The sequence below is a fragment of the Mus pahari genome, chromosome 10 (genome assembly GCF_900095145.1).
Source record: "Mus pahari chromosome 10, PAHARI_EIJ_v1.1, whole genome shotgun sequence".
NCBI lineage: Eukaryota > Metazoa > Chordata > Mammalia > Rodentia > Muridae > Mus > Mus pahari.
The window spans coordinates 52,905,639-52,921,883 of NC_034599.1; the positions used below are offsets into that span (position 1 = coordinate 52,905,639).

Sequence of the window (16,245 nt, forward strand, 5' to 3'; positions counted from 1 at the left end):
AAAAAAAAAAAAGAAAGAAAGGGAAGTCATGTTCTTCAATATAAAGCAGGTCTAGCATATAGATGGTGTCAGGCAGCGTTGCACATGGAAGGTGTCTTTTCTGATGAATATACTTTCTTTTCTTTTCTTTCTTTTTTCTCATCTTAACCTTTCAATATTGTATACTTACAGACTTGACACTGCTTCCTGAGTTGACCTCCCCTGACCTCGACCCCGTGAATTTGAATGAAAAGCTCAGCTCTGAAGTCTTTCATCCATCTTTAGGTCTTTGAGGCCTCCACTACAGTGACTGGGTCAGAGTTGTTGTAAAGATGCATTTTGCACTCTTGTGAAACTTTCAGGAAGGAGAGCGGAGCTGATTTGCATGTCCTGCCACTCCGGCTTGGAGGGATGGGTCACGAGCTATCCGAGCTATCCGTGGACTGCAAAAGATGTGCTTGCTCTAAGATCAGTTCCTCTCCCTATTGGTCTCTTTGGAGACCAACAATTCTCGGGGCTGAGGCCGGAAACAGTTTCAGGTGAGATCGGGTGCGAAGGTCGGAAATGCAGCAAGCCTGCACAAACCCTTCCTTCCTTTCCCAGTCCCCTGATGAATACACTTCCATCGGGTGGGCTTAGTTCTGTTCATTTAACAACTCTCAGTGACTGAGGGATGCATTCTGGGAAGGCGGAGGGGGCAGGGTGTGTGGAGGAGCTGGCCTAGCCTGGGAGGATGGGTCTGGGTTAGGCTTGGTGGTGGGGGGGNGGGGGGGCACTGAGCTGCAAAGCTTGTGGTAGCTCCATTTGCCAAGGTCTGGGAGCCGATCCCGGCCATGGATCTTAGCTTAGTGGACACTGAATCCTTCCAAGTCATTCTGACGGCGATTTATTGGGTGAGAGATAGTGAGGAATCCGGTTCTAAGGTGAAATTCCTTTGCTTCTCCAAATCTCCCCAAGGTCAGAGGAGATTAAAGTTTCCCCCTCCGTCCCTGGCCTTGTCCTCCGACATCAACTGGAAATCTCTGCAGAAGTTGGCTGTGACTGGAGGCTAGCCTCATACAGGGACCTGGGGGGAATCTCTTGATTGGACCTTGTGGCTCTGTGGGAAGCCAGAGACCTGATCCCTGCTTACTCTAGTGACCCATGATGGGTATCTGCCTCTTCCTACCTCTGCCTCAGTTTTCTCATCTGTACAATGGGAGCTGAGAGAAATGAGCCTATGATATCACATCCGGTAATTCAGCCAGCAGCTTCTGGTTTGCAGAATGCTGACTGCCCTGACTCATGTCCCAGATCTGCATCTCAGCAGCCTGGTGAAAGGGGCTTGCAAGCCAAGTCCCCAGCCAGGAACAACTTGGACCTGAATCCCTACTGTGTGGCTAGTTAGCACTGTGACTCCGGGCAAGTTGCCCTTCTTGCCATTCTCCCGCTCTGTAACTCTGGCAAAGTTTCTGAACCTGCCCAGTAAGGGAGCTGTGAGAATGGAGAACCGTGCGAAGCTCCTTGAACATGGCAAGCATCCAGTATATTCCATAGACACGGGTGAGGCCTACGGGTCTTGGCCAAGGCTGAGAAAGCCAAGTGCTCTTTGTAACATTTGACATCATCCTCCCTAGGGCATTGATCGCAGAGAGGTTAAGACAGAGCCCCTGGTTGCAGGCATCTTGATTTCTGTTCGATGACTCGTCTGCTACTCACAGAAAGCAGGTTTAAAGGGCTTTGAAAGGAATCCAGGGCCAGGGATCTGGAGGCCAGGGTACCAGAAGCCAATGGGGCCAGGCCCATGGCCTGCTTACTGCAGCTTATCATTTCTTTATCAGAGTCCCAGACCCAGAGAGGTTAAGACAGCCCCAGATGCAAATTCATTCCCCAGTGAGTCACTGTCTTTGTGCAGCCAAGGTTTCTCCTCCCCCTTGTCCTGAGCCCAACTTCACATGGCCGTGGAATCACTGGAAGAATTTTCTGTGAAGAAGGTGGTCTCCTCGTGCCTCCATGGGCTCTGGCTCGCTGTCCCCTCACCCAGCTCCAGCCTGACTCACCTGTCCTCCCCCCCCCCCCCACCTGGCTTCTTTGTTTCCTTCTACTGTTTTCTGCCAGCCTGGGCTTCCCTTATTTTGCTCAGAAGGGCCGGGAGTTTCTACCCTGAGAAGAGGCACGGGAACTCATACCTAGACAGCCCAGCCCAGGATACCCAGCTGTTTTGATGAAAGCCAAGACTGCTAATTGGCCCAGGAAGTTGAGTCAGATGGCTGCCAACCTAAATTAACAGGAATGCTGTTCAGGCGTGACGGGCTGTTATCCTTGCTAAAACCCAATGTAATGAACTTCTGTCCCTTCGCTGACATATGCTAGTGACAACACAGGGCCCTAGGAGTCCAATTTCCTCCCACATTCAGATTAACATTGCCTCTCCTCTACCCCTCCCTCCTCTCCCATCCCTCCCACCTTTTGAGATAGACTCTGATATAGCCCAGGCTGACTTCAAGTTCATGGCCGAGGACGGCTGTGAACTTCCATACCTCATGCCTCCTGCACTGGGGGAAGGGCATGGTCAGGGTGGACTGCCCTCCTCCCACAATGACAACCCACTTTCCTTCTTACATTCCTAAGAAGGGCAAAGGCTGCACTAAAACTTAGCTTGGGTTTAATTCAATGAGCTGGGGTTTTCTTTTTTAAAGATACCCTGCTTTTCATAAGGAAAATAATCTGTTAGAAAGACCACAAATTTTTCTTAGCCTTTTTGTGGGATAACATTCAATAAAATGAAAAACAAGCAAACCGACGAGAGCGAGGCATGGTGGTACACACTGTCAATCCCAGCACTCAGGAGGGAGAAGCAGGTGGCTCACTGTGAGTTCAAGGCCAGCCTGATCTACATAGAGAGTTCCAGGCTAGCAGGGGCTACACCATGAGACGCCATTAAATCCATGCTAAGGGTGTATGTAGCTCAGTGAGTTTTGACATATGTAAGAAGTAGCAGAAAAAGAACATCCTGAGCTGAATGTGGTAGAACATACGTACCTGTAATCTCAGCGTTTGAGAGGAAGAGAAAGGAAGGTTGCCTAGGCTAGACCATATAGTAAGATCCTGTTTTAGGCAAAAGAAGAAAGTACACTTTCTGGCACAGTGGTGAATGCATATAAGCCCAGGACTCGAGACACTGAGGCAGGGGGATCTTAAAAGCATAATGAAAATTTAAAAATGCACTAAAGACTGGGGAGATGGTTCAGTGGTTAAGAGCACTGCCAGTGTTTTGACTGTTCTTCCAGAGGATCCAGGTTCAAATCTCACACCCACATGGCAGCTCAACTATCTGTAAGTCCAAGATTTGACACCTTCATACAGACATACATGTAGGCAAAACACCAATGCACATTAAATAGATAAATACATATGTAAATAAATACATACATATATAAGTAAATTAAACAATACTTGCTCATCAGAACATTTTCAAAGAACACTGGGTATGTTTTATTTGTCAAGGAAGAAAAAAAAAGCAGAATTTCAAGAATTAAGGAACTGTACAAGATCAGTTAATAATCAACCATTTGTAAGTCCCAGGAACACAGGAAAGATGTCTGCTGTTCTATTACTGGTCGGGTGGTCTGCTCCTCCAGACCCGGGCGTGATCTTAGGCTATCTCTCATCTTAGAGGATATTTGTCATCACCTAGGGGCCAGCAGAAGGCCTTGCTCATGCAAAACCCTCAAGGTATGGAAGCAAACCCAACTATTGCAGAGTCATAAAGGGTCAGAAGCTGAAGTTGGAACCCAAGCAGGGTGGGGGCCTAGCCATGAGCTAGGAGGTCTAAGCCTCGTTTTCTTTCCATGAAGGTGGAGATAGCAAACTTGCCTTTTAATGTGTCTGAAGGGTAGTGGCCTTAGGGACCCATAGGGTGGACACTGAGGTTAGAGGCCCAGAGCTGCCTGCCAGTGTTTGCCTAACTCTACTACAGACTTTTCAGACAGAAAGTTGGGAAGTTCTTTCTCTGAATTTGGGAGGGGCTGTGTGGGCCCAGCCCTCTGGAGGAGGAGGGGGGAGGTCAATGCTCCACCAGCTTCCCTTTTAGCCTTGAGCTGGTGACTATAAGTATGGCTCTGGAGGTTTGGGGCAGATACACTTGTGCAGCAGGAAGTGGCGGTCGTGGGGACGGTATGCTGGCTAAAGGACTTTCTCCGCGCTCAGTGCTGGTTAAAGGCTGCCAACCTTTCCTGAGCCCTACGTGGCAGGGTCCAGTGCTGACCACTGGAAAGGGAGCTGGTACCTCCACTAGCAGTCCTAGATCCTTCAATGAGATCCCTTCCCCTGGGGACAATGGTTGGCTAAACCTGTACCACTTCTGGAGGGAGAGTGGCACACAGAAAATCCATTATCATCAGATGCAGAATTTCCAAAAGTATGGCCCCATTTACAGGTAAGTCTGGCAGTAAGTGGAGGCAGGCATAGGGAGAGGCACAGGGCTCCCGGTTCCTGTCTGCCTTCTACTTTCATTTCTTCCAGGCTGGGGCTGGGGCTGGGGCTGGGGCTGGGGCTGGGGCTGGGGCTGGGGCTGGGGCTGGGGCTGGGGCTGGGGCTGGGGCTGGGGCTGGGGGGATAGTCCTCCCTCATTTCTGACTCTAAGACTTTAGCTTTCTATTGGTATGAAGAAATGTGAGCAAACAGTGCCCTCCTCACCCACCAACTTTAGCTACCCTGAAAGTCAAGTTTGCTGTCTCTATCTTCAGGGGGGAGGAAATGAGACATTGGAACCTTGACTAACGGCAAGCCCCGGGCAGGCTTAGGTGCCAGCCTCAGCTTCAGGCCCTTTGTGGCTGGGAGCTGAGCAAGAAGAGTACACGCTCTTAATCACTGAGCCATCTCCCCACCTTGCCGTTTTCTTTAATAGAGGTGAAGGGTGCCATCTGACTTTTGGAGGCGAGTGACTACTCTGAATTACAATTCAACAAGAGCCAGGCTCGCTTGGAACATGGGAGATGCAGGGCATTCACTGTAGGATAACAAGAAAATGTGCCATGGCTCCAAGCCCAGCAGGACAAGAAGGTTCAGCGTAGAATCGACATGATTATGAATGGAAGGATTGGGGTGGGAGTGGGGCTGGTCCTGGGGTGCGCTGTGTGGTGTACGATAGTGTCCTGCCGTCCTTTGGAATGAGTCACAATGTCGTAGGAACATGTGTCATGTTTGGCTCTTCAGCAGCTCCACAAGTGTCACATCTATCTCCCATCTCGTAGGTGACACTGAGGCTCAGCAAAGGGAAGGTCCCAGCCAGAAAGCTGTGGACTGGTTGTGTAGAGAGGCCTGACTGCCCAGGGTGTGTGTTCACGGCTGCCTCAGGTCCAATATCAGCCGCTCTTGTCTTTCCAGAGAGAAGCTGGGCACTTTGGAGTCAGTTTACATCGTGGACCCCAATGATGCATCGATACTCTTCTCATGCGAGGGTCCCAACCCGGAGCGGTTCCTCGTGCCCCCTTGGGTGGCCTATCACCAGTATTATCAGAGGCCCATTGGAGTCCTGTTTAAGTGAGTTCTGAGTGAGCCGTGTGTGTGTGTGTGTGTGTGTGTNTGTGTGTGTGTGTGTGTGTGTGTGTGTAGGGTGCTGGAGGGAAGTGGTGGGGGGGGGAGAGTGGCTCTGCTCATCTTCCTATTCCATAAGGCAAACAATTGTGACAATGGTGATGACAGGGAAGTGTCCTGTAAACTCCCAGGGGAATGTCAGGCTGAAGTTCTTCATGAATAGTGAAGACTTTGCAAAGTTCTCACTAATTGCTTTAACTATGAAGTGCTACTTTATCAAGCACCTGCTAGGTACCAGGCCTTGTGCCAGGTGTTGGCAGCACAGCGGTAAATAAGGGCCTGACAGCCTGGAGGTGCTGTGAGAAACAGCAAAATCTGCCATTGAGATATAGATACTGTTTTCTAGCAAATTGCTCATTGATAAATTTATATAAATTTTTATATAAATATATAATTTATATATAAATATAAATAACATATAAAATGTATATAAAATATCTATCTATATCTATCTATCTATCTATCTATGTTTCTACATTGATAGGGTCTTTCTACATTATCTAGAACTTTCTAGAAGTTGCTATGTAGACCAGGCTAGCCTCCAGCAAACATCAGCTTGCCTTGGTCTCCTTTAAAGGTTAAGGACATGTGCCACCACACCCAGTGTCACTGAAACTTTTAAATGTGACTAAATCAAGGGTTGGCAAGGCCCTGGAGCAACTGGAGCTGTCGTGCACTGTGGTGGAAACACATACCTGGCTTCTGTGTGAACAGTGCTTGGATGTTAACTCCCAAGACCAGCTATTACCAGGGCCACGGTGGCTGTGATTCACACAGTGTTTCTAACTTTGGTGATACGCCATGAGCTATGTCCTCTCAGGGGACAGGGTCATAGGCTAGAATGGTTCTCCTGGCTATAGTAAAAAATGGAAAATCCAGGAAGCCTTCTAGTTGGTTGAGACAAAGGAGGATGTGGACGAGAGAAGGCTGCATATACCTGCCACAATGTACAGACTCGGGTCCATGACACAGATGTCCTGAAATGCAAAACTGAGCGGAGAAGGCAAGTATTCCAACATCTGACAGGATCTGGAAATAGCACATTCCTTCTAGTGTCTTTTAGGAGAAATTCAGTAAAACCATACACAAAAAGGGGGAAGGGACCCAGGCTTGGGGGGCTTCCATGGGGAGAAGGGTAGGCTGAAACCATGAGTTTACAAAATTATTTGCCTCTAGACTCTCAACTTTTCTTTAAGAAGTTTTTTTTTGTTGTTGTTTTTTCGAGACAGGGTTTCTCTGTATAGCCCTGGCTGTCCTGGAACTCACTCTGTAGACCAGGCTGGCTTCGAACTCAGAAATCTGCCTGCCTCTGCCTCCCAAGTGCTGGGATTAAAGGCGTGCACCACCACGCCGGCCTTTAAGAAGTTTTTATTCATATTATTTTATTTACGTGTATATGTCTGGGTAAGTATATGCCATGTATATACAGATGCCTCTGGGGGCAAGGAGAGGGCACCGGATCCCCTGTGGTTGTTACAAGTGGTCGTGAATTGCCCTATAGGGATGCTGGAAACTGAACTTGGTTCCTCTATAAGCAGTGAGCCATCTTGCCAGCTCACAACGTTCTTAAACAAAGTCCCCAGATTACAAAAGGAGCATTGCAGCCAGGCGGTGGTGGTGCACACCTTTAATCCCAGCACTCGGGAGGCAGCAGCAGGCAGATCTCTGGGTTTGAGGCCAGGCAGGGCAGGGAGGGAGTAGAGAGGAGAGCAAATGTTGGGCGGAGACCGTGTTGCTGCAGGCTCTGGAGCGCAAGTCCATCTGTGCCAGGTGTGGCATCTGTGACCTTGAGGCGGGACCTGTGTTTCTCTAGGAGTTCAGATGCCTGGAAGAAAGACCGAGTCATCCTAAACCAAGAGGTGATGGCGCCCGAAGCCATCAAGAACTTTGTGCCCCTGCTGGAAGGTGTAGCTCAGGACTTCATCAAAGTCTTGCACAGACGCATCAAGCAGCAAAATTCTGGAAATTTCTCAGGGGACATCACTGATGACCTATTCCGCTTTTCCTTTGAGTGTAAGGATCTTACACGTGACTGGCTGGCAGGAGCTGGGGGTGGGGAGCCAGCGTTCACCCTTTTACCTTGAGACCCCAGGCCCTGTGCTTGTATGGATTGGTTTCTTGGACAGGCTCTGCACTGTCAGCCTCTCAGGGGTAGTCAAGTAGCTCTCATCTGACATTCATGTTGGGGAGGTCCCCAGAACATAGGTTTTCCATGCCACCATCCTCCATAAGCCAGAACTTGGCTTGGCCTCGTATGCCGCAAGTCTCCCTCTCGTAGAAACAGACATCTGAAGTTGAGGCGGCATAGACCAGGTATAGAACGGTGCATGCATATGGCTTAGTAGAAGTCATGTGATGCCTGCAGAAGATCTGGGGTATCCTGGGCTTGGTATGAAATTGGCGTTCAAATTTTTCCTGTGGTGAGAAAACTTGAATCCTTTAGTCCCAGCCAGATTGAGTCCTGGGTGACTTGGAGACTGCTATCCCAAGTCTCCCAGGCCGTGTGTGATGTAGCGATTGCAGTCAGTAACAAAGGGAGATCCTTCCTGGACAGTTCCATCCTGGCTCAGGTGAAGTCCACTATTCTCATCAAAGCATCCTGATCAGGGCCACCCCTACATCCCTCCAAGGGACCTGAATTGAAGCCAGAAGGGCAGTCTTCTTCCATCTCTTGGGGTTCAGGTCTCAGTTGCTTTGCTGGAGGAAGCTAATGATGAGCAAGGGCTCCTGTGTGTGGTGGGCATGGGTGGGGATGGTTCTGGGAGCCAAGGCTCTCAGAGAGCCAGGCTGGAAGAGGGTCCTCAGCCTCAGTCTCTCACTGCAGCCATCACCAGTGTTGTATTTGGGGAGCGCCTGGGGATGCTGGAGGAGATCGTGGATCCCGAGGCCCAGCGGTTCATCAATGCTGTCTACCAGATGTTCCACACCAGTGTCCCCATGCTCAACCTGCCTCCAGACTTCTTTCGACTCCTCAGAACTAAGACCTGGAAGGACCATGCAGCTGCCTGGGATGTAATTTTCAATAAAGGTGAGGACTCCTCTGGCAGTACTCAGGAGGTGGGTTACCAAACTGAGAGAGTGCATTGAGCTGGGTGCCTGACCAGTGGCCCCCTCTGTTCCACAATTAACCAATGCTCACTAATCTACCATGGAGGAAAATCTCAGGTGAGCAAGGATGTGTGTCAGGGCTGGAGGATGACTATTAGAGTTGATTACTTTTTCCTTCTGGAGAAAGGGAATAAGGATGTTCATGGTACTCATGACTAGGGGCTGGAGAGATGGCTCAGCAATTAAGGACACTTACTGTTCCTACAGAGGACCTGGGTTTGAATTCTAGGACTCACATCAGGACAATCATAACTGCCTGTAACTCCAGCTCCAGGGGACTTGATGTACCTTTTGCCTCCACAGATACCTATACTTACACACACACACACACACACACACACACACACACACACACTTAATTAAAAAAAAAATCTTTTTAGAAAGGTGTTCAATACCTATTGAGTTGAGGGCTGGTGTCTGACCATAGTTGTCTGTGTGACTGGAGGCTTGAGGGAAGGGCTAGGGGTTGTTGAGAGGAAGATTGATGGAAAAAGCTGACTGGGGTGTGGTGGAATCTAATGTCACCTCAGCCAGCAGTACCTATGTGACCTTGGGCAACCATCTCTACTCCGTTGGTAAAGCGCTGGCTTTGCAAATGTGAAGAGCTGAGTTCAGTTCCCAGAACTCAGAGTAACTCATGGTGGTGCTTGCTTGTAATCCCATTGCTGGGGAAGCTGAGACGTGTGTTTCTGGGGGTTACTGGCCAGCTACCCTGAACTACTTGGTGAGCTCCAGGCCAATGAATGAGAGACCCCATCTCAAAGAAACAAGGTGAACTACAGCAGCTGAGGTCGAGTCTTACTCGTACCCCCCTACACACGTGTACACACACACACACACACACACACACACACACACACACACACACACACACACACAGAGTGGGGATGATGAAAAAATAAATGACAAGGGCTAGGAACTTTCTCAGTTGTTAAGAGCCCTGGCTGCTCTCCCAGAGGACCCTGGTTCAATTCCTAATCTACAGGGTAGCTCACAACTGTCTGTAACTCCAGTCCCAGGCAATCCAATACCTTCCTCTGGCCTTCATGGACATTGTACACACATGGTATACAGACATTCCAAAAAGAGGCTTAACAAAATGGCTGCATAGCAAGCAGGGGCTCTGGAATACTCAGGCCTTGGTGCCCCACCCCTGAAGACTGATGACCCTCCCTCCCTCCCACCAGCAGGGAGCCTCACTCCGTTCTTCCTCCTTCTCCACAGCTGATGAGTACACCCAGAACTTCTACTGGGACTTAAGGCAGAAGCGAGACTTCAGCAAGTACCCCGGTGTCCTTTATAGCCTCCTGAGGGGCAACAAGCTGCCCTTCAAGAACATCCAGGCCAACATTACCGAGATGCTGGCAGGAGGGGTGGACACGGTGAGTACTGTGGACCCAGCATGAGCCTCCCTGATGCCTACATACTCCCTTCCCCATCAGCTGTGCTGTCTGAAGCTGTTCAGGGTGAGAAGCTGGGCATGTCTGTATGATACGATTCTCTCCCTTGGTGCTGGGCCTTAAACAGGGGTCTCCTAGAAGGGTGAGGCCGAAGCCCTGCCATGACCTAACACTATTTACCACCCATAGGGCAGGATCTGAGACTGATTTATCTGTGAGAAATAAGGGAATAACTTCAGTTCCGTTCCTATATAGAATTTGGTTGTTTTTGAGATGGGGAGCTTATGTAGCCCAGGGTGGCTTTGAACTCACTATGTAGTCAGGGATGACCTTGAACTCCTGCTTCTTTTGCCTCCTCTACCTGAATTTAGGAATTACAGAGGTGTTATCACCATTCTTGACTCTTTAAAAAGGTTGCTTTTATTTGTTTCTTATGTGGTCGAGTGTTTTGCCTGCATGTATTTTTGTGCACCATGTGAGTGCCTGGTACGTGGAGAGGAGAGAATATGGTGTCGGGTCCCCTGGAACTGACTTTACAGTTGTGAGTCACCACATAGGCACTAAGGATTGAATTCAGGTCCTCTGGAAGAGTAGCCTTTTTACCTGCTGAGCCATCCCTCCTGCCCCCACCATGTTTGATTTTATACAGTTCTGGGACCAAACCCAAGGCTTCATGCATGCTAGGTAAACATTTTACCAACTATGCTACATTTTCAGACTATATATATATATTTGTTTGTTTGTTTTGGACAAGGTCTCACTTTGTAGTGTAAGTGGAACTGGAACTCACTCTATAGCTCAGGCTGTCCTTGAATTTACACCAACCTTCCTGTCTTGGGCTCCCAAGTGCTGGGATTACAGTGTCCTCAGGCCAGAGACAGGCATCTGGTTATCTTGAAAGTGTAAGCCACAGTAACAGATTAGTTGATCCAACAACAGACATTTGTTTTCTCACAGTTTGAAGCTGGAACCATTATTAAGGTGTGAGCAGGAGTGATTCACTCCAAGGTTGAAGGTGTCCATCTTCCTCACGTCTACACGTGGGCTTCCCTCTATGCATTGCACTCTCTCCTTTTTCTTAGGGCATGGTTCCTGGGCTAGAGCTCTCCACTGCCCCCTTCACCCCATAGTCTCCTTAAAGGGTGCATCCAAATGCAGACATGTTATGAGCTATTAAGAGTTGGGATAGCCAGACCATGAGGCATACACCTTTAATCCAAGTATTCAGGAAGCAGAGGCAGGAAGATCTTTGTGAGTTCGAGACCAGCTTAGTCTACAGAGCAAGTTCCAGGACAGCCAGGGCTACACAGGGAAATCATGTCTCAAAAATCAAAACCAAATGAAGAAGAAGAAGGAGAAGAAGAAGGGGAAGGGAAAGGGGAAGGGGAAGGAGAAGGGGAAGGGGAAGAAGGAGGAGGAGGAGGAGGAGAAGGAGAAGAAGGAGAATAAGAGAGGATGAAGACATGTGCCTGGAGGCAGGTAGTAACAAGTCTGTCACATGTCACAATGGCAGATGGCAGAGACTCTAACAGCTATCGACTGGTAGTTTCTAAAGCAGAGTATTGATTGTGGATGTGGGGTTCAGCCTTGATCATGAGATTCCTCTCAGGGAGGCAGTTTGTTTTCATTCCAGTTGTGGTGACTGGGGTGGGGCAACCCCATCATGAGGTGATCTGCTTGCAAGATTCTGTTCTTGGAATCTCAACACCATCTAAGTTCCTCTTATCTTGGTGTCTTCAGCCTCAGAAGAGAAGAGATAGCATGGGCAAACTAATCACCCTTGTGCACCAGCTTTGACAGATGTCCTTTAAGTGATCAGATGATGTTTTCGAACAGAGTTGTGCAAGAATCTGAATCAGAACTGAAGGCTGTAAAAAACCAATGATGTGGTTGTAGACAGTGAGGTCAGGTACTGGGTGGGTTCTCCGACCTGCTTTCCTTACAAGAAGCCAAACTTTTATCTTGTGTTTTGTTGCCCATTGGGCAATGGAAGAGTCTGTGCTTTTAGTAACAAACAGATACGAAGGCCCTGTGACACTGTGGGGTATCATCTTTTCTTTTTAGATGAAACAGTGGAACAGAGAGGTTAAGTGACTTGGCTGAGGCACACAGCTAGTAGAACGGAATGGACTATCTCTATTAACAGCTATCTCTAGGTGTCCACTCTGTGAATACTTGGAGGCTCTGAGAGAAACACACACGTGATCTATGTCTTCAATGAGTCTGTATTTGCTTTCTGGGTAGGTAAAGGAATGGTAGAGGGAGGGACTTCCTTGGGGAAGATTCCCCAGTGTCTGCAGCTCTGTCTAGCTAGGGCACTAGACACGTGCTGAAGAGGCTGTAGGAGAGATACTAGGTTGGCAGTGGTCAGGTATCCACGGAGCCTCTGGACGTCAACTGGAGACTCTGAGGAGCCAAGACTTTAAGCCAAGAAGTAACGACTTTATTTTTTTTTTTTTCACTTTTGTCTCTGCCAGGAAGAAAGAGGTGTTTATGTTTAAGCCTTTTGGACAGAAATATGATCCTTTATTAACATGTCTGCCATCTCCGCTCCTGATCCCAGGACAAAGGGTGTTCCAGACTGGGGCCTCGTATAGACTCCCTCTGCTAACTTGGTTGAGTCACTGTGGGGCTTGAGGAGAGTCACTGGTGCTGAAACCTCTGGCTCGTGTTTATACTGCTTCATTAATCCCAGTACAGCCTTTAGAATGTAAAATGCACCAACTTTAGAAAAGACGGAGAATAGATCTGTGGCCTGGTCTCAGGGTGGTTGAATCTCCCTCTCCGGTCTGCTGTAAGTGAGGTGAACATTGAGGTTTAGACTGCTATAGGTGAGCTATCCTGGAACCCTCTTTGTAGACCAAGCTGACCTCGACCTTGGAGATCCACCAGTCTCCCCCTTCCAAGTTCTGGGATTAAAGGCCAGTGCCATTATGCCCAGTGACATGGACTTGGGTGTACAAGCCTTACAGATTGTACACACACACACACACACACACACACACACACACACACACACACACACACGTAATTTCTGGAAGACTCTAGAGCCCTCTGGAAGAACACACTCCGTTTGTTAGGAGATGAATGAGAGCTGGTGACACACAGGGTGAAGGTAGAGACAAATCCTCCTCTGAATATCCCTTCCTGGGCATTAACTATTTTTTTGAGACAGTGTAATCAGGTAGCCCAGGCTAGCCTTGAAGGATGATCTTGAACTTCTGAATCTTTCTACCTCCCAAATGCACCAACATTGAGGGCCCTTTGCTTGTTAGACAAGTACTGCTCTAGCTGATTACATCACAAGCTCCCCTTCTTACCTGGACACCGAGAAAACCTTTTTGGGCATTGGCCTTTCAAAGGTTTCACAAATGGTCTTGGATATGAGGGTTGAGAGTGATGAAGGTCATGGTGACATGGGACTCCTTGGCCTTCACAATCCATGTTCCTACCAGACCTCCATGACCCTGCAGTGGAACCTTTATGAGATGGCACACAACTTGAAGGTACAGGAGATGCTGCGGGCTGAAGTCCTGGCTGCCCGGCGCCAGGCCCAGGGAGACATGGCCAAGATGGTACAGTTGGTCCCACTCCTCAAAGCCAGCATCAAGGAGACACTGAGGCAAGCCCAGTATACCCATACCTTCCCACACCCAAGCCCTGGAGAAGGGTTCCCAGGGCGGGCAGATGGAGAAGATTAGAATCGGGAAGGGAGATTTCAGGAGACATTTGGAAGAGACGAGTAGGGATGGGAAGAGAGATCTAGAGGCAGAAATCTGCTTTCGTTTCCCCCAGGGGTGCTGTAGTGGGGGCCTGAAACTCCAGGCTGGTGTGGGGGTCGGGGTAGAGGATAGATAGCCTGACTCCAGGATCTGGGACCATCTATATCTGAGGGTCCTCTTTCTGCAGACTCCACCCCATCTCCGTGACCCTGCAGAGGTATGCTGTGAGTGACCTGGTGCTTCGCAATTACAAGATACCAGCCAAGGTAGGACTCAGGAGCTCTGCCAATCAGATGGAGGAGAAGTGGGGGCAGGCTTCAGCTCCGGGTAGATGGTGGTGATGGGGATTCCTATCTAAGCCTTTCTTCCTGATGCTTGGCCATTGGTGGCATACCCAGCTACAACAGTCTAGTTTGTGTGAAAGGTAGTGGTGGAGGCCATGGTGGGTAATGGATACCGGAGTCCAGGGGTAGGAGGCTAACATGACTGGTCTTTCTGGGTTGAGGGTAAGAGTGGAGAGAACCACATGTGTTATTCCTAATGTTGTGTCTTCAGCCTTCATCAGGGCTCACAGAGGGGCCAGGCCCTTGTTTGACACTACACAGTAGGCAGAAGGCCATGCCCTGTCCTATATTGGGTAACTGGCAGCCAGGTTTGAAAGCAGGGACCTGAGAAAGCTGGGTTTAAGACTGTGGGGGAACCGGAACTGCTTAAGTCTTGTCACCTTGCTCCTAGACTTTGGTACAGGTGGCTAGCTTTGCCATGGGTCGAGATCCGGGCTTCTTTCCCAATCCAAACAAGTTTGACCCAACTCGTTGGCTGCAACAAAGCCAAAACACCACCCACTTCCGGTACTTGGGCTTTGGCTGGGGTGTTCGGCAGTGTCTGGGCCGGCGGATCGCGGAGCTGGAGATGACCATCCTCCTCATCAATGTGAGTAGGGCTCTGGCTCTGGGACATGTCAGCACCCTGGGATTTCACTGACTCCAGTGAAGTCACTAACCCTCCTCTGTCGGAATCCAGGGGATGTGCAGGACCAGGGCTCATTAGTCTCCCACAACTCTCAGCTGCTTCCTCCTTTGGGCTAACCCACTTACTACCCGTTGATATCCCCTGAGCACTTATCTGCCCCCACTTGGGAGGTGATGTGGGAGAGAAATTGCTACAGACTAAAGTCAAAGGCTAAATCCATGAAACAGAGCATGTAGGGACCTTTTAGACACAGTCAGAGGTTGAATAGTTTGTGCTATGTTCTTTGGATCATACTCAACAGATTGACCCTGGAGCTACAGATGTCAGGGGTGTGAGACCCAGGAGAGACAAATCCTCCTTTTTGCCTCCTTCTTCTTCAGGTGCTGGAGAACTTCAGAATTGAAGTTCAAAGTCTCCGTGATGTGGGGACCAAGTTCAGCCTCATCCTGATGCCTGAGAGCCCCATCCTCTTCAACTTCCAGCCTCTCAAGCAGGATCTGGACCCAACTGTGACCAGAAAGGGTGACACTGTATGAACTGCAGGCTGGAGTCACATGGGGAGGTGGCCCACGGGGCATTTGAGGGTGGTGTCTCTGTATCTTCAGAGACAGCACTCTGTGATTACCTGCCCAGGTTAGCTGGGCCCTCCTCTCCTTCATCCTCTTTCCCCCTTCACTTACCCAGGAGGTTAATAAACACGTGAACACTAGGGACCGTTTGTACCTGTCAGACTCCTAAGGCATTCATTGTTCTCAGGGAGATGTATCCTGAGGCATGGTCAACAGTGGGATGAGGGGCATGCGATGATGAGGGGAGACGAGAAGCAGCTATCCAGCCCAAATGTGAACCGCCACCACCAGCAGTTCAGGAGCGAGGAGAGTCTACTCTAAGACCCAGGGAGCTCTGTGGGGAGGAAGGGTCTGCCCTTCTGGGTGGAACTGCAGGGAAGGCAAGGCTGGTGTGGAGTTCTGCTTGGCTGGCTGCAGTAGGAGCCCCTTGTGGGATGGTAAGGATTTCCTCCTGAGGCTCCTCTGTCTTAAGTATGGCCATGTCTGAGGCCTGTGGAGAAGCATCATGCTGGGAAGTAGTTGATGTGAGGCAATGGAGCCTGAAGACAGAAGGCCAACGGGCTCTCCACCCTCTGCCTGCCCTCCCAGTGGTCATGCTACAGACGCTGTATTCTAAGAGTACAGGATAGTGTCTAGACCAGAATTTGGTTTATATGACATCTGTCCCAGTTGGGCCTATCATGTCCCTCTGCTTCTGGTTCTATAGCCTAGCCATGAGCAGGTGCCAGGATCTTGCTGATTCCTGGCTACCTAAATCCAAGTCCTGTAAATAGGTGTGGAGACTAGGCCAGCTCAGAACAGCAGCCAAGCTGACTTGGTCCTTGCTGGCTAGGTTCTGGGTTTACTCTCCAGGCTTTTTTTCCTCCCTAGTTTATGACCCCCCCTCCTCCTCCTCTTCCTCCTCCTCCTCCTCCTCCT

General features: G+C 49.5%; 1 protein-coding gene across 2 annotated transcripts in view; it reads left to right on the plus strand.

Moving 5' to 3' along the window:
• The window catches only part of LOC110328464 (cholesterol side-chain cleavage enzyme, mitochondrial), a 26,140-nt gene extending 10,662 nt beyond the window's left edge, over positions 1-15,478 (plus strand). Inside the window, exons 1-9 of one of the 2 annotated variants that reach the window (XM_021207853.1) lie at positions 4,056-4,396; positions 5,347-5,502; positions 7,370-7,569; positions 8,381-8,584; positions 9,889-10,046; positions 13,520-13,686; positions 13,974-14,052; positions 14,522-14,719; positions 15,139-15,466. In XM_021207853.1, the coding sequence (XP_021063512.1) occupies positions 4,074-4,396; positions 5,347-5,502; positions 7,370-7,569; positions 8,381-8,584; positions 9,889-10,046; positions 13,520-13,686; positions 13,974-14,052; positions 14,522-14,719; positions 15,139-15,294 (1,641 nt within the window). In that variant the 5' untranslated portion in view covers positions 4,056-4,073 and the 3' untranslated portion in view covers positions 15,295-15,466. Of the gene's footprint in view, positions 1-4,055; positions 4,397-5,346; positions 5,503-7,369; positions 7,570-8,380; positions 8,585-9,888; positions 10,047-13,519; positions 13,687-13,973; positions 14,053-14,521; positions 14,720-15,138 lie in introns of those variants that run through there. The other variant, XM_021207854.1, reaches the window with a different exon arrangement.
• The last annotated feature ends 767 nt before the right edge of the window (positions 15,479-16,245 follow it).